The sequence below is a fragment of the Monodon monoceros genome, unplaced genomic scaffold (genome assembly GCF_005190385.1).
Source record: "Monodon monoceros isolate NGI ecotype Baffin Bay Population unplaced genomic scaffold, NGI_Narwhal_1 Super_Scaffold_10, whole genome shotgun sequence".
Taxonomy (NCBI): domain Eukaryota; kingdom Metazoa; phylum Chordata; class Mammalia; order Artiodactyla; family Monodontidae; genus Monodon; species Monodon monoceros.
Genome location: NW_021703766.1, coordinates 44,788,756 through 44,806,051, shown reverse-complemented (window position 1 = coordinate 44,806,051; position 17,296 = coordinate 44,788,756). Strand labels below are relative to the sequence as shown.

The window sequence follows — 17,296 nt, the reverse complement described above, 5'->3', positions numbered from 1 at the left end:
TGAATGGCTCCCCGGGGCCTGCGAGCCCCGCTAGGCCGTGGTTTAGAGCCAGGCTGCCAGGGTTCAAATCCCAGCTCTGCTTCTCAACAGCTGAGCAACCTCGGGCAAGTTTCGGCCCCAGTTTCCTCCGCTCTAAAAGGGGCAGTTGAGAGGTCTCCCTGAGGTCACATATGTTGAGCTCTTAGAACACAGCCTGACGTGCAGTAACTGACAAACATCACTGTAATTAGGAGCACCTCATTCCACACTCACAGCCACCCAAGGGCTGGGGACTGTTGTTACCCCCATTTTCCTGGAAGAGGAGACCAGACCTCACACAGCAAGTAGGGGGCTGGGATGTGGATGCAGGGCTGCCCTTCCAGGACAGTGTAAGATGCTCAGGCAGTGACTTGTGCAAGGTCACACAGCATTAAGTGGTCGGGTGGGATGTGAACCTGGGCCCCTATGACCCCTGTGCTTGAGACTCCCATGTTCGACTCGGCCACCTTTTGGCTTTTTACCCAAATACATATAAAAACGACAAGTGAAAGTCTCTTCCACTCTTATTTCCCCTCACTCTTCCACACCCTGGAGATAAGTCAAGGAACAATCTCGAATGTCGCCTTCTAGATATCCCTCTGACCCACAGCTCTTAAACGTTTTTTAAGTATGATGATGTTCTAGGAAATGGCCTTGCAACTTGCTTAATTTTCTGCTTGAGTTACTGGACTTCTTTTGTATGTTAGTAAATACATAGATTTCTGTGACTACTTTAACTGGCTGCAGACCGTCCCGCTGCACGGGTGTCCTGTCATTTATGTAACCATTCTCCTGTCGACGGACAGCTGCACTGGCTCCAATTTCTTATCGCCAGCGGTGCAGCAGCGAACATCCTTGCTCATGGGTCTCTTCGTGCCCGTGCTTGAAATTCTGTTGGACAAGTTCCCACAGTGAAACTGCTGGGTCGACAAGGTACGCAATTACAGTTTTGACAAATATTGTCCGACTGCCCTCCAAAACGGCTGGGCCAATTTACTCTCCCGCCAAGAGGGTATGAGGGTTTCTCTGTGTGCTTTACCAGCGTTCCCTACTGTCACTTTTTACTCTTCACTCATGACTACATTCAAAGCTGGGTGGTCTCCCCTAGAATAGATGGGGTGTGGGTGGGGACGGGTGCCTCAGCCTCGCTGCCCCCCGCCACCCTCCGGGGGGGCCTGGAAGTGCAGTGGGGAGGTGCGTGCCACGTGAAGCGGCCGCCTGGCAGCCTTACCTTCTGAAGGTCCGTGTGCAGCTGTTTCAGCATCACTTCCAGTTGGTACACCTTGCCTGTCAGGTCCAGGGGTGGCTCCTCACTGGAAGGACAGGGGGCAGGGTCAGGCTCTTGGCCCACAGCTGGGAGGAGCCCGGGATACAGGCTCCCTCTTGTCCCTGAGGCTCTGGGGAGTCCTTTTCTTGCTGGAGTCCCAAGGGATGCCTGGAGAAGGCCACGCTCCACCTGGCGAGGGCACGTCTGTGGATGTGGATGTGGGTCGTGGGAGCACCAGGCCTGCTGTGTGTGCATTCCTCCAGAGGATGGACCATGCGTGTGCTTTTGGGAGAAACTCCCCCCACGTATGACCACCTCAGGTGGCACAGTACAAAGAACACCCCCCCACGCCCATCCACCGAGCCCCCGGCAGGCCCGAGCATCGCTCCGGCACATGGGGCATGTAAGTGGGCAAACGGATGGGAGAGCCTGACTGATGGACAGGACCAGTAACGATACGGACAATAACAGCCCCCCGCTACTGAGAGCCCACCCTGTACTGTGTGAGGTTTCACCTAACAGGGCAGACGGTGGTTTCCCCACTGGACAGAGGGGAAACCCAGGCTCAGGTGGGGGCTCTGCACACAGGACCCCAGCCTGTGGCTCCCCCTCTGTGCAGATTCCCCAGGGCTGGACCCGCCTGGCCCCTGCAGAGGAGGGCAGGCAGCCGAGAAGGCTCCACTGGGAGCTGTGGGAACGCACACACCCGGTAGGGATGCCGGGGTAGGGGAGGCGCGTGGGCTGCAGCAGACGAGAGGGAGATGGGGGGGGTGTCTCTGCCCAAGTAGGGGAGAGGACTCGGCCCTCCCGCCTCTCCCACCCTTTCCTCCCTGCTGGTGCTGCATCTTGGGGAGCTGCAGCCACAAGGGGAGACAGGAGGCAGGTGGAGGGAGGTCATCAGTTCAGGGAGAAAGGCGTCCGGGAGCGTGCCCAGAGGTCCCGCCATTTCCACACCCACCCTGCTCCTACCCCTGCCGCGGTGCCCCATCTGTGCCCACCCAGCTCTGCTATTAGAGTGGGGCCAATCTTTGGTGGAGGTTGAGTTCTAAAGCCACTGTGTGAAGCAAAAAAGAAGGACAGTCAAAACCACCCTCGAAAATCGCTTCAACTGCCCATAAAGTACAGTGCACGACTGCTGTATACGGAGCCCTGCACGGTGAGGTGTGCAGGTGAGTGCGAGATGCACTACTGAAACCCACGGACGTGCAAACATGCCATTTCCATCCTCGCTCCCGCTTTGTAGTTCTATTTTCTGCCAAGCTGGCGCGGATGAATCTGCTGCACTACATGTGAGATGCCACATGTGAGATGCCCGCCTCCCCGTCCTCCTTCCTCCCCCGGAAGCCTCGTGAGGGCAGGGCTTGGGCCTCCATCACCGCTGTGTCCCCAGACAGCCCAGCACGGGGCCTGCCGGGGAAGAGTGAGAGGTAAATGTCAGGGGAACACACGCGTAATTTAGGAACCTGCAGAGGAGGAGACCCGGGAGCAGACAGACTGGAGGCTGAAGGCCGGGAGCGGGCAGACAGAGGGGGCAGACGAGAGGCCCGGGGGCGGGGGGGAGACTGGGGGGCACTACTTAGCGATTTTGCAAGTTGGCAGTGAAACAATCCTGAGTGCTGATCACAGGGCTGACCCCGACTTGGTCCCTGCTGGGCCCCCGCACGTGGGTTAGTCCAAAGTCTGTCAGGTGAGAGGGGCGGTTGCTCCTGCAGCTACTGCCAAGGGGGTGGTGGGGTGACCTGCCCGGCGGCCTCTCACCCAGCGTGGGGGAAGGAACCTCACCTCATGGTAGGGGTAGTCCTGGGGGTCGGGGGCCCCCTCTCCAGGCTCAGGTGGCTGTGGACAGGACTGTGCGCTGGCGGGATGTCCGGGCTCAGAGCTGGGTCGTTGAGAGAGAAGAGCGAGACGGCTCTTTGCACTGCCGGGCAGAGGGGGGCGGTGGTCGGCAGGGCTCCCGGCTCCTCCTCACCCCACCCCCTCCCCCAGTGACCAAGCCCTCCCTGGAAACTCCAGGACACTGCCAATCACACCCCGGTGAGATCACACAGGCACGTAGGATGGATTCTTGCCAAAATACCAAACCAAATCAGGACACAAACAACAATAACCCGTCCTGATTCTGAGCAAGCCTCCAGACCCGATGACCAGCTTATACAAAATACAAGGGACAGAGAAAGAAATTAAGTTGCGGTGTGGGGAAGTGACCACCCAAATTGGGCAGAAGTGACCTGGTATCGTCAATAAATAAATGGTAGGGGGAAAAGTGGCCAGAAGTGGATGGGGTTGACGCCGGGTGGTGAGGATGTGGGGATTCATCATCCTAGTTCTGAGAATGTAAAACTTCAAAAGCAAAAAGGAAAGCGAAACAGAGAATATCAGGTATACGGAAGAGAGAAAAAAATCTCAGGGGGCTGCCTGTTAAAGCAAAGATTCCCGGGTCCCACCCCAGACACATGACTGGCTCTGGGGGAGGGGCCCGAGCACCTGCATTTTCCGATGGGACCATTAGGTGATCCTTCTATAATGGCAAGAACTGGTGACAGTCCTGATGCATCCAAAAAGCAGCTGGCTGAGTGAGCCCTAGGACAGCCAGACAATGGAATGTGCAGGGAGTGAACAACCAGAGGTGGGGCTGCGTGTCGCCCCGTGGGGAGACGGCACCGCTACCTGGCAAAGGCGGGCTCCTTTACATCTCTGTGCTCTTTATATCTCTGTGCTCAAAGAACAGCACAGTGAAAACCCAAATACCCTTCCCCAAGACCCATCCACTGTTAACGGTTTACCACACTTACTTTCTGCGTGTGTGTGTGTGTGTGTGTGTTTTATTCCCTAACCATTTGAGAGTAAATTGCCGACATCCTGGTACTTCATCTCTGTGTACTTCACTACCCATCTCCAAAAAGTAAAGACATGCTCCTATATAATCATGAAACAACATCGTACTCAGGAAATTTAACATTTATATGGTATTACTGTCTAATAGATAGTCATCTTGAAATTTCTCCAATTCTCTAAATAACATCCTTTATAGCTGTGGTTTTCTGTCTTGGATACAATATTTCTTCTCTTCGAAAATACTTTTCTATAAACAGTTTCAAACAGGCCCCAAAGCAGAGAAAAGAGCATCACGGGTCCTCATGAACCCATCGCCAGTTTCAACACTTTTCAACATACTCTAGTTCCCTCCCCTGCACTCTCTTTGGTTTTTTTATCCCCCTGATCACTCTTCTCCTTTACGTTTTCAAAACAGCTTATTGTGGTTTAACCAACATACAACCAACTGCGCACGCTGAAAAGTGTACAATCTGGCCCGGTGATGGTGGCAGCCGAGCCTCAGTCGCCTCACCTGTAAATGGGATCCTAATACATCCCTCAGACTGAAGCGCAGAAGAGATGATGTTTGTAAAGTGATAACGTGCCGGCTGAGGAGATGCTCCGTAATGTCACTGTGGCTGCAGAGTTACCTCCTTCAGGAAGTGCCCCCCACCCCCGAGCTCATCAGGCCTCTGGACAGCAGCGCTGGGCCACTGCCTGACAGCCACTCCCCAGTGGTTCTGGAGTGTGAAGCTGGGGTATCCCTGAGGCCGGGCCCTGTATTCTCCATTGCTCTCCCTCCTACCATGCCCTCCCCACCCCAGAGGCCTGACTGCCTTCATCCCGTGGCTTGGGGAGAGGCTGCAGGACAGGATGGAAGCAATGAATGGAAGCAAAGAGGGAGGAGCTTCCTCCAGGGCCACCTGTCAGATGCGGGCTGGCTCACACGTGGAAATAAGAAGGATGTGTATCGTATAGGTCTGGTTTAACAGATCCTGCTCTGTGCCAGACCCATGCTGGGCACCCAGTGGTGACTGAGACAGCCCCGGGTCTTGCCATCATTAGAAAGCAAGGGCACAGGCAGAGGGGTCAGGGCTATAGGAGCCCAGAGGAGGTGCCTGATCCAGACTAAGGGATATCAGGGAAGGCTTCCTGGAGGAGGGACAGCAAAGCTGTGGCCTAAAAGATGAAAAATGAGCCAGAAGAATATGTTCTTGTCTGTCAGGGTTTCACAGATGAGGGAACTGAGGCTTAGAAAGGTAAGGCCGCTTGCCCAAAGTCGCACGGGAGAGAAGTGGCAGAGACTACCAGCTGTCCCTCATGGTTTTTCCTTCCCCTTCTCGGTAATAACACATCACAAATTTCAGCCTCGCGCGTGGCCTCACACCCCAGCTTGCCCTGGCCCTGGAACAAGGTGTGGCCGTGACACTCTGACCAATGGGAAGCAAGTGTAGGAGGAGTATAAGGCTTTGGGAAACGTCCTCAAAGGGAGGGGATGTCTCCCCTGCTGGTCAGAGCCGGACATCATGGCCAGAGCTCTAGTGGCCTGACTGTGAGGGTGAGGCACCCCAGGAATGGCGGAGCAGGCGCAGAAGGGGCTTGAGCTGTTAATGCGTTTGTGGAAGTGCCATACCAGTCCCAGACTGCCCACCCCAGGAATTTTTGCTGCATAAAATCTTGTTTGTTTAAGTCATTGTTAATTTGGATTTTCTGCCATTTGCAGCCAAAGTATGTCTAAGTACAATTTGGATTATGACAATTCTGCACCCTGTAATAATAACAGAAAGTACTGTCTGCTGAGAGCGTGTTCTGTGCCCGACACGTTTTACACAGACTCCTCCCCGCGGCTCCAGGCAGTGGGTGCAGTCTCATCCCAGTTTTGTAGACAAGGTAACTGGGGGAATCAGACAGATGAAGACATCTGCCCAGGACTGCACCGTGACCAAGGGACAGGGCGGGATGTGAACCCTGCTCCCCCTCATTCTGGAACCCGAGTGTGTCCCCCTTCAAAGCCCCAAGACCCTCCGTGGATCCTTCCAGAAGAGAGAAGGGAGTAGGGATCTGGCGGGCCTGGGTGGAAGGTGCCTACCTTCGTATGCCTTGGCTGCATTTACGAGGCTGGACCACTCAAGGCCAGCAGCCGTGTCGGGCAGCGGCATCATCCCTGGGTCCAGGCGCCGCAGGGGCCGGTCCCGCCCATCGGCCAGTGAGAGCTCGGAGGCTGAGATGGTGGCTGGGTGGGGACAGCGGAGAGGGGAGATGGGTGAGTGACAACGTGTGAGAAACAAAGAAATTAACACATTATGTTACACTTCATATACAATTATGTAACATTATGTAACTGTTATACCTGTTAACGTATAATTAAACCAGTACATTATATTTATTAGATGATAAATGCCAGGGAAAACACCCAGCAGGGTAAGGGGGTAGGAGCGTTGGATGTTTACGTAGGTACGATTTTAGGGTGCTGGGGGAGGCCTCGCTGAGAAGATGGCCTTTGCACAAAGCTCTGAAGGAAGGGAGGGGGGGCGGGGCGGGGGCACCTGGGGGGAGAGCATTCTGGGCAGCTGAAAAAGCCCTGAGGCAGGAACATGCCTCGAGGTTTCAGAGACATTGAGGGGCCCGCGTGGCTGGGACAGAGGGAGAGGCAGAGCGCAGTGGGAGGTGAAGTCACAGGTGACAGTGCTGGACTGCGTGAGGCCCTGTGGGCCATGATGAGAACTTTCTCTCTTTGCCTGGGTGACATGGAGCCACAGGTGGGCCCTGAGCAGGGAGGGGTGTGACCTGTCACAGGTGTCCAGAGGGTCCCTCTGGCTTCGTGTGGGGGACAGAGGGTAGGCGGGGGGAGCGGGGAGCAGGGAGGCAGTGGGGAGGCCCCTGCGATGGTCCAGGGAGTGAGATGAGGGCGGACAGGACCAGGTGGGGCTGCAGGGACAAGTGGACGGACCCTGGGTCTATTTTATAGGTGGAGTCAATAGTATTTCCTGAGAGTAGATGTGGGCGTGAGGCAGAGAAGGGTCCAGGATGACTTCAAGATCTTGCAGCTGGCACCGAGACGGAAGGCTGGGGGTGGGATCGAAAGTTAGTTTCTGGGGGCGTATGAGATGCCTCAGACACTCGTGGGGCGCTGGCCACGTGAGTTTTGGAGTGGAGGAGCGAGTGCCAGGCTGCAGATACAATGTGGGGCGCTTCAGTGTATGGATGATGTTTAGACGTGGCAGGGTCACCGTGGGGAGACCTGGTCGGTTCAGGTATGACACGTTGGGTAGAGAAAGAGTCTCAGGTTGTTGGAAGTGACAGATGGCACAAGCACCGCACCAACAGCTGCATTTGCTGCAGAGATAGAGCGAGTCCCCTGTGCTGGGCTTAGGCCCCCGGCCTCAGCTTACCGAGGCCTCACAGCCCCTAAAGGGAAGGGGAGAGAGGATGACAGTGAAGCATAGAGGCCAGGAGGTGACTCAGGCAGGAAAAGCCATGTCCCCAAGGAGCGTGTCCTCTCTGCGGGCACCATGCTGGGTGTTACAGGGATCATCTCACAGTCCCACCTCCAATTAGCCGGGAGGGAGGTGCTGCTATGACCCTGTGAGGCAGAGGGGGCAGCCTACACTCAGAGCGGGAAGCTCCCTTGCATGCAGACTCACGCTCGCCAGTGGTGGCACTTGGGTGTGACACGTGGGGTCTGACACTGACCCTGCTCTAAGCCCAACCCCACACGGCTCTGGTGTTCAGAGGGGCCCTGTTAATATCCTATTTTAACCCTGCTCTCTAGTCCAGAGGCACAAACCTGACTGATGACAGATTAGAACGCTCGCTCCTGGTGACAGCACACTAACAGAAAAATACGTAAACAGCTACTGTTTTTTTTTTTTTCAGCGATTGCTGCGTATCAGGCATTGAGCTTAGTGTTTTCCATGAGGAACTTGTTGGATTCTCGGATTAACCCAGTGAAGTGGGCACTGTTTTTGCCCCCGTTTTTACAGGCACAGAGAGGTTACCGCTGTAACTTCAGGACCTGGGCTACAAACTTGGGCCATCCGGCTCTCAGGACGTGTGGTGCTAGTAAGTGTTGCCCAGTGAATGAAAGCTCAGGGGAATGAATGAGGGCAGGAAGGATGCCGAGCCCTTGACCTCCATGCTCTCCATCTCCAGCCTCCTAGCATCTCACTACCGAGCGGGTGAGGGTTGCGGGAGCAGCTGCCACAGCCAAGCAAGCTATCAGCGGGCGCTGTTGTGAGAGGCTCCTTGGCATGGAGAGCCCTTCATCCGTGAAGCCCAGGCCTTGGCTGACGGCATCTCCTCAGCCCCGACGTGGCTTGGGAAGGGCTCTCGAGGAGGCATGGAGAGGTGGACAGGCCCAGGGCCCCCGGCCACACTGAGGCCAGATGGGACTCTCTGTGGTTCAGGGGGACAGGGGAGTCAGACGGGCAAAGAGAGGTATATGTGTGTGCTTCATGAGACAGAGGGCCCTGGGCTGTGGTCCCCGTACGGACCCAGACAACCTGGACCCGGCTCTTAGGGAGCCCCCAGTCCAACAGGGGAGACAGACTCATTCCCACACAGTGACAGCCCGGAGTGAGTGGGGCTGTGATGGGAAAACATAAGGCAGAGTGAGCAGGATGGGATGGGAGCAAGCCAGGGGGCTGTGGGGGCCCAGAGGAGGCGTCTGACTCAGCCTGGCAGCCTGGCTGGGGAAGGAGGATTTCCTGGAGGCAGCAGCATCTTTTTTTTTTTTTTTTTTTGATGTGGGCCATTTTTAAAAAAATTAATTAATTTATTTATTTTTGGCTGTGTTGGGTCTTTGTTGCTGCATGTGGGCGTTCTCTAGTTGCGGCGAGCGGGGGCTACCGTTCGTTGTGCACGGGCTTCTCATTGCGGTGGCTTCTCGTTGTGGAGCACAGGCTCTAGGCACACGGGCTTCAGGAGTTATGGCACGCAGGCTCAGTAGTTGTGGCTCGCGGGCTCTAGAGTGCAGACTCAGTAGTTGTGATGCACAGGCTTAGTTGCTCCACGGCATGGGGGATCTTCCTGGACCAGGGGTTGAACCCGTGTCCCCTGCACTGGCAGGTGGATTCTTAATCACTGCGCTACCAGGGAAGTCTCTGATGCAGACCATTTTTAAAGTCTTTGTTGAATTTGTCACAGTATTGCCTCTGTTTTATTTTTTTTTTGGCCCAAAGGCATGTGGGATCTTAGCTCCCCGACCAGGGATCGAACCCGCACCCCTTGCACTAGAAGGCGAAGTCTTAACCACTGGACTGCCAGGAAAGTCCTGGCAGTGGCATCTTAGGTGAGACTGAAAGGATGAAGCAGAGCTACTCAGGGGCATTCTGTCTGCCCTGTGTGGGTCTGTGATCTTTGCGCACATTACCCCTGCCCTGGCCCCTCTTGCCTTCTCCTCATGATGTGTCAAATGCCTACTATGTGCTGGGCCCTGCCTGCAGCACGGACAGGGCAGTATAGGTAAGATGCAAATGAAGGAGACACAGAGTGAAGCTGCAAGAGGAACTGCCAAGAAGCTCAGCCCCACAAGGGCAGGGCTGCTCTGACGCGCTCCCGCTGTGTGCCTCGTGCCTAGAGCAGAGCCCGGCCCAGAGCAGGTGCTCAAGAAACATCCGTGGAACGAAGGCAACGGAGGGACAGGCCGGGTGCTCTGGAGTTTAAGACGGGAGGGATGACGCAGGCTGGAGCTTAAGAGAGGCCTCCAGAGCAATAACTGAGCAAAGCCCTGAAGGAGAAGCAGGAGTTAGTTATCGAGAACAGGGTTAGGGGAAGAGCGTGGCCAACAGAGGGACCAGCCACGTGGAATGCCCTGAGGCGAGAAGAGTGGGGGACAGAAGGATCTAAGGGAGGGTACTGTGAAGTGGAGGGACTGAGGTGGGGCTCCCCCCATGGGGCAAAACACCAGGCAAGGAGCATAGACCCAGATACTAGGTTAATGGGGAGCCATGGAAGAATTTTAAGGGGGGAGATAGAACCCCTCAAAAAAGTCCCAGAGCCTCCTCCAACCCATCCCCTGCAATGTACAAAAGGGTTCCATCTAGATGCTACAGGGGCACAGGTCCTCAGCTGAAACCCTTGGGGTGGACACATCTCTGAAGTCAAGATTCGTTGGGATTTGATAAAGTATGATGCGCTATATATACAGACACACCCAGAAAGGTCGGCAGTACCCCTATTCAACACACTAGCGCTCCTCAACGAAGCAACTGATCGTTCACACCAAGTGGGGTGAAGGAGGACCATAAACAGCCTCACATCCATTCAGGTCGAGCACTGCTGCCCAGTGAGCTTGGCCCAAACTTCTGCTTGGCCTTTCAGTTTCAGAGCCTTTGGGGCTGTGGATAAGGGATTACAGGGTGGGCTGAAGGTACGGCCAACCCCAGCCAGCGCACAGCTTTTTGATGGAGGCCGTGTGCACAGCGCCCCCTTCAGTAATTATTTGCTGATGCTGGTCACACCCCTGTACCCCCTTCCCTTCCAGAGCTGGCAGGCCTGGGGGACGTCACTTACGTAAATAAATATTCACGAGGCGATGTGCTTGGTGCTGGAACACGGGGCTGGGGAAGCGGGGTCAGGACCCTAGTGATGAGCTCTCCAGTCTGGAGACACCTAGAGAGACTAACACCCTCCCTCTGGTCTCAGATGACCCCAGTCCTTGGGTGCCCCCATTCCTAGGTGACCCCCAGGAGACCCCTGATGCTTGGCCAACAACCCCTTGTTCTGTGGGTGACACCCGGTGCTCAATCATCAGGGCCCCCTGAAGCTCCTGTGCACTTCGGTTCCCTCCGTCAGCTGACTGTGACACTGATGACCCCCAGCCTTTGATCTCTAGGTGATCTGCGTGCTCGTGCCCCCTGCTTCCCACCCCCTCACCCTCAACCAGCTCCTGGGTGCCCGGGCTCACATTTCTTCTCCGGAAAGCCGTTGCCGGTGGCAGGGATGGTGCTGGGGCCGCCGGGCGGGTGGGCGTGCTGGTGCTGGCGGCGGGCGGGCAGCGTGCTGGAGGGGAAGGCGCAGGTGCTGGTGAAGAGCACGTCGCTGGGCAGGCCCGGCTCCAGGCCGGCAGGGTTGGCAAAGCTGGGCTCCCGACGCCCGCTGCACAGGCTCTCGTCCGACAGCGTCCGCTGCAGGCTCTTCTGTGGCGACTGCTGCCAAGACAGGGATGGGAGGCGGGACGCCAGGCGTGGTCACGGCCAGGCCCAGCCAGGGTCGCCGTCCTCAGGGGCTTCTTCCCGTCCTGGACGTCTGCGGTCTTTACCCAGCCACCAACCATTTCTGCTCCCTTTTTGGTCAACGTACTCCAATTTTCTCCTGGGGATCCCTCCTACCCCCTCTGCAGCCCACCTTACTCTGGAGGGCCGACCCCACCCTCCAGCTCCAGGTGAGGTCAGGGAAGGCAGGGTGACCCGAGCTGGAGCTTGAGAGCCAGTCATTGGTGGGGACCACGCGGGACAGAGTGCTGGCTTCCCCCAGAGCTCAGGCTGGTGGGAGGGAACCCTGGAGAGACTGCTGCCACCCAGGTCCCCACAAGAGAGCTCGCAGCCAACAAGAGGGAGGCAGGGACAAGAGGGAAAAGAAGCAGGGCATGTGTGAAGGGACTGAGGACACCTGCTGTTTTGGCCCCCCCACCCCTGGGTCACAAGAGCCTAAATGCCCCCTGGGCCCCACTCCTGCACTCCTGGTCCTGTGGTCCGGGGGTGGGGGGATGGGGGTTGCTTCCACCCTGGGCTCCACGAGAAGGACGTGAGAGCCAGTAAGAGCATCCCGGTCCAGTCGCGTGAGCTACGGTGGAGATAAATCCCCTGCAAGCCTGCCAGGCTGGCTCACGCTGTGATCCTGCCCCTGACCAGCTCGACGTCCTGACTCCTGGCTGCGGAGCCACACACCCAAACAGGCCGGCAGGTGCCGCGGGCAGAGGCGGTGGGCAGGCAGAGGCAGTCCTCCTCCCCCCACCAGCCTGTCTGATTGTGTGTGTGTGTAGGGGGGCAGGGGCGGGGCAGCCTCTACGTACTCTGGCGTCTCTCTCCTGTTCGGGTGCCAGGTTGTCCATGATGATGAGTTTCTTCAGGTCGTCCTCGATGGTGGACTTGTAGTTCTTCCGGGGAGAGCGGAGGTCTCGGAGGGAGGCCCTCAACCGCGGCTGCCCAAAGACGTTTTTGGTGTTGCTGTCCACCTGCCTGTAATGAGAGGGTCATGGTCAAGGTCAGAGGGGTCTCGGGAGGCTCAAGCTGCTTCTCAAGGTTGTCCTGACCTGGGAAGGCTGGCCGCCACTGGGCGAGTGACCGCAGCTTCTCCACAACATCTGGTGAAAGTGGGACAGAGGAGAGACTTGGTTTATTCTCTCTACTCGCTCATCCCACAGATGTTGCCTGGGAACCTACCCTGTGCCATGCGTGTTCTCGGCGGGGGGAGGGAGGGATACAGCGGTGAACGTGAAGCTGACTCCAGTCAGAGAGACTGACAATGAATAAATGAACAAAGACAGAGACCCCATAATGTGAGGTAGAGAGAGGTATTCTGAAGAGAAATAAAGCTGGGTAAATGGATAGGGATCGCTGGGGATGGAGGCTGGCTTTTCTGAGGGGATGACATCGGAGCAGAAACTTGGAGAGGAAGGCAGGAATCCACCTGGTATGTAGAAGAGGACACAGGGCAGAGGGAACAACAAGTGTTGGGCTGTGAGGTGGGAACAGGCTCGGCGAGCTTGCGGAGCGGCGGGGATGAGTAGCTGAGGGGGAGGAGGTGAGGCCTGGGAGGCACTGGGGCAGATGTGCTGGAACTCATGAGCCACAGAGGGGACTTGGGGTTCCATCTAGGGAGCCTCTGATGTGGTGAGTGCTAGGTCCTGATGTGCATTTTAGAAGGGTCTCAGACAGAAAAGTGACCCTCATGGAAGCAGGGAGACAGTGAAGAAGGGAGGCAGTTGTTCAGGTGGGAGACTGAGGTGGCCTGGACCAGGGGTTCCAATCACAGAAGAGGGATGGGGTCCCACAGAGGGAGAATCCCCCAAAGGGACCAGTCCCTTTGGGCAAGTGCAGGGCCAAAGGCAGCAGACCCCTGGGCTGAGTGTTCCAGGGCCTGGCACCAGATCTCCCTAACTTTGGTTTCCTCATCCACCACGTGGGGTAAGACAGCTCACACATCACGGGGTGGCTGGGAGGATCTAGACATGAGGTACCTGCACCTGTTCCTGCTGTGGGACCCTGGGCAAGTCACACCACCTCTCTGATCCTTGGTTTGCTCATCTGGAAAACACGCTGACCTCACAGCATTTTGGGGTTTGCTGCAAAGCGCTTGGCCAGCACCTCACAGAACAGACAATGGGGAAATGAGAGCTGCTCTTATAACTGTCTACCTGAGGCTGCCCGGCACCCCGAGCTGCACACAGTCCTCTCCTGCTGCTCCCATCCCCTCCGCTGGCTCCGCAGGCCGTCATCCCCGGCTCCCTGGCCCTCTCCTGGCCAAGGCTGGCTCCTGGGGGCTCTGTGTCCTCCACTCCTGGGACCTCCCCTGAGATCTCCTCTTGCCTTCTGATTCCGGCCCAGCCTTTGGGATCGGGTTTTACTTCCCCAGTGAAAATCAGATCCCTCCCCTGAGGTGTTGCCACTCCCCAGGAAAGAGATAACGACAGCTAAGCTAAATGGAGCACAGCACCAGGCATGATCCACCAGCCCGAGGGCTCCATGTGTGCTAACCTGTGAAATCTGCACAGCAGCCCTCCCTGGGAGCCACTATTACTAGCATCTCCATTTTACAGGTGGGAAACTGAGGCACAGAGAGAGAAAGTAACTGTCCAAAGTCACACAGCCTATGAATGGAGAAGCCAGGATGCCAGCCAAGGCCACCAGGCCTCAGAGCCCACGGTGTCACGATCACGCTTGGCGGTCACGTTTGTACCATAGAGATGGCACATGAGAGCTGTACAGTATGTGGAATATAATCACATTTGGTTTAATAATATGCTTTTATATGCTGAAAAAAAATTCTGGAAGAAATTATGAACGATTACCTCTGGGAAGTAGGAGTCTTATTAGGAGGTGGAAAAATGAGATTTTTACTTTTCATCTGATACCAACACCCTTCTGAACTGTCTGAATTTATTTTGCTATAATCATGTGTTATAACAATAACAATATAAAAACTAGAGCTGGCACCTAGACGTCATCATTTTGTAACTCAAGAAAGAAAAAGAATCTTTGAACCCAGGAAGAAATAAGATATCTTGGGCTCTTGAGGGGATTGAAGTCTACGTTTTTTCTCATTTTCTCAGCTGCCAGCCTTGGGATTTTAACAAAGGAAGGAAGAAAAGGTAGTAAGTTTTTTCTTGTTAGGTCGTATTCCTTCTCAAATGAGAATTCCAGGTCTAGGGTAATTCTGGCTCTGTCATTATTAGGGAAGTATGCTCTTTGGGCAAAGGAAAAGCATTCTATCCAAAAGAGAGAAATAGAGATACAAAGAGAGAAAGAGACGTATATACCCCAGAGTACATGTTGCTCCCTTGGGAGCTGGAAGGGGATTCACCCCTCCCTCTTCCCTTTTGATTTTGCCATTTCCCAGAATCCTCTGCACAAGGGGAGTATGTGACTCAGCGCAGGGCGCGCCTGAGCCCAACAACCTGGTGAGGGAGCAGGCCGGGCCTCCAGCTCATCCACCGCAATAAACCGGCGCTGTCCCCGAGGCTCCCCTCTGCGAGGGGTGTAAAATGACCTGCTGAAAACTTTAAAACGTGCACTTTCTCTACCCTGGGAGTTCTACATCTGGCAGTGTGGCCTTTAATGTGCCAGGTGTTAAGGGGACCCATGTGTGCCTGGTGTGTGGGGACACTTCATGGGGTCCTGTCTCTGGAGCAAACAGAATTGGCCAGCAAGGGAAGGGCGAGGCCCCACAGGGAGGGACAGTGGCATCACAGAATAATACTATCTAGTTGCTGAAGAGAAGTGGAGTTGGTCCACATGACATGGGAATAAAGAAGTGGTATTTATGGTGCGAAATCATTTTTAGAAAACAAAACTCACACACAGCTTAGCTTGGTATACTGAAGTTTACCAAAGTCTCAGCTCCAAAGGTGGATATGTGGGGATTCACTTTCTAAAAATGTTCCTCACCACAGCCCACGAGGTCCGAAACAATCTGTCCTGCCCGGTCTCAGCCCTCATCTCCTCCCACACAGGCTTCCCAAGGTTCCTTAAACATGCCAGGCATGTTCCTGCCTCAGGGCCTTTGCACTGGCTGCTCTGTCTGCCTAGAGCGCCCTCCCCAGCATTCCCCGTGAATGGCAGCTTCTCATCCATCCAGCTTGGCTCAACTGTCACCTTCTCACCTCCCCTGGCCACTTGACCTTCTGGAGCTCCCTCCCAGCCCAGGTGAGTTCCAACACGCAATCCTGTGCTACTTCTTCAGTGTATCCATCTCATGATGATTTGTTCTGTGTGCTTGTGTTTGTGGTTCCACTCCTCCCACCTGACTCAGAGCCTTCTGTATTCTACGTCCAGTGTTGGGAACAAGGCCTGCCACATTGCAGGCACTCCAAATTAGTTGTTAAATGTGTATCACATGGAACCAACCTTCCTTCCAACCAACCAGCCAACCTCCCTACCCATCTTCTTTCTTCCTTCTAACCTTCCTTACTCTCTCCTTTCTTTTTCCAACAAGCTTAAATGACTTTTATAAAACAGGAAAAAGTATAGAGATACTTTACTCTCTATACTTTAAAAAGTCAAGCCAAAAGAACATAACTATTCCTTCCCTGCTCTGTTTGGGTTCATTTGCTAAATTGCCTTCCCAGCTCCCAGGACCTCCAGGACTCCTAATTCTACAGCGGAAGGCTGGCTCGCTGGAAGAAATCCTGCTAGAACCTTCTCCCCTGACCCTCAACTCCATACCTATCTATCCACTGCAAGTTCCACATGGCTGACACCGTTAGTGGGCTGCTGGGACATGTCTAAAGAGAAAAAGTATGATGAAATTCAGTTTGGAGAGTCAAACTGATCATTTTTGCCTTTATTCGCTTTCTTCCGAAAGAATTTTCCAATGTATTTTCTTTTTTTAAATTTATTTTTGGCTACGTTGGGTCTTCGTTGCTGCACGCAGGCTTTCTCTAGCTGTGGTGAGTGGGGGCTACTCTTTGTTGTGGTGCGTGGGCCCCAGAGCATGCAGGCTTCAGTAGTTGCAGCATGTGGGCTCTAGGGCACGCGGGCTTCAGTAGTTGTGGCGTGTTGGCTCAGTAGTTGTGGCTTGCGGGCTCTAGAGCACAGGCTCAGTAGTTGTGGGGCACAGGCTTAGTTGCTCTGCGGCATGTGGGATCTTCCTAGACCAGGGATCAAACCCGTGTCCCCTGCGTTGGCAGGTGGATTCTTAACCACTGCACCACCGGGGGAGTCCCCCAATGTATTTTTTAAATTGAAAATTTTAAGCAATAATTTATAATGGCATTAATTCCAGGTTAAAAAAAACACAAAACACCAAACTGGGCTTGTGCATCTCTGATCTTTTTCCTTCTTCTCAAGATCTCTGGTCTCCATAAATGCTTAAACCTAATGACCTCTGAGGATAAAATGGACTATTCTCTGACTGCTAAAAAGAATGAGATCAACTTCTATGTACTAATACGGAACTGTCGCTGAGCTAAGAGTAAGTGAAAAAGGCTGGAGCACAGACAGGAGGTGACCACATGGATAAATAAAAAGGGGCGTAAAGGAAGCACACTCAATCACGTGTGCTCAGTCATGTTCGGAACATTTCTGTAAGGATGCAGAATAAATGAAACAATGGTTGCTTCTGGGGAGGGGAGCTGGATGGCAGGGGGCCAGGGAAGGGAGAGAGGCCTGGTTTTCACTGCAAACCCTTTTGTACTAGTTTGGTTTTTATCCTGTGCATGTTTTACCTTCTAAAACACAAATGCAAAAAAACATCCAGGAGGAGGTACCCTCTCAAGGTTCTGACTGACAGCATTGGACAGAGCCTCTAATTTGCTCACGTCGTCTGAACTTGCATTTGCCACACTGTGGAATTAAACCACTCACATTAGAAAAGAAAAAGGAAGACAAAAACTACAAAGAAGGCTCCGCAGTTAGGACCCGGACAACAGCAACTTCTTTCTCTCGTGACAGAAGAGCCAGGAGTGGAAGGCGACCAATGGCTCCGACTTGTCTGGGCCCGATCCCAGCTGACTTGGAGCTCTGGCCTCCAACTGGA

General features: G+C 54.7%; 1 protein-coding gene across 6 annotated transcripts in view; it reads right to left on the bottom strand.

Moving 5' to 3' along the window:
- SIPA1L3 (signal induced proliferation associated 1 like 3) overlaps positions 1-17,296 on the bottom strand; it is a 236,791-nt gene that overhangs the window by 2,272 nt on the left and 217,223 nt on the right. For 3 of the 6 annotated variants that reach the window (XM_029235191.1, XM_029235220.1, XM_029235200.1), the window contains exons 17-21: positions 12,114-12,279; positions 11,007-11,250; positions 6,189-6,332; positions 3,068-3,203; positions 1,250-1,331 (exon numbers count right to left, since the gene is read on the bottom strand). In XM_029235191.1, the coding sequence (XP_029091024.1) occupies positions 1,250-1,331; positions 3,068-3,203; positions 6,189-6,332; positions 11,007-11,250; positions 12,114-12,279 (772 nt within the window). Of the gene's footprint in view, positions 1-9; positions 159-1,249; positions 1,332-3,067; positions 3,204-6,188; positions 6,333-11,006; positions 11,251-12,113; positions 12,280-17,296 lie in introns of those variants that run through there. The other 3 variants (XM_029235230.1, XM_029235212.1, XM_029235204.1) reach the window with 3 other exon arrangements.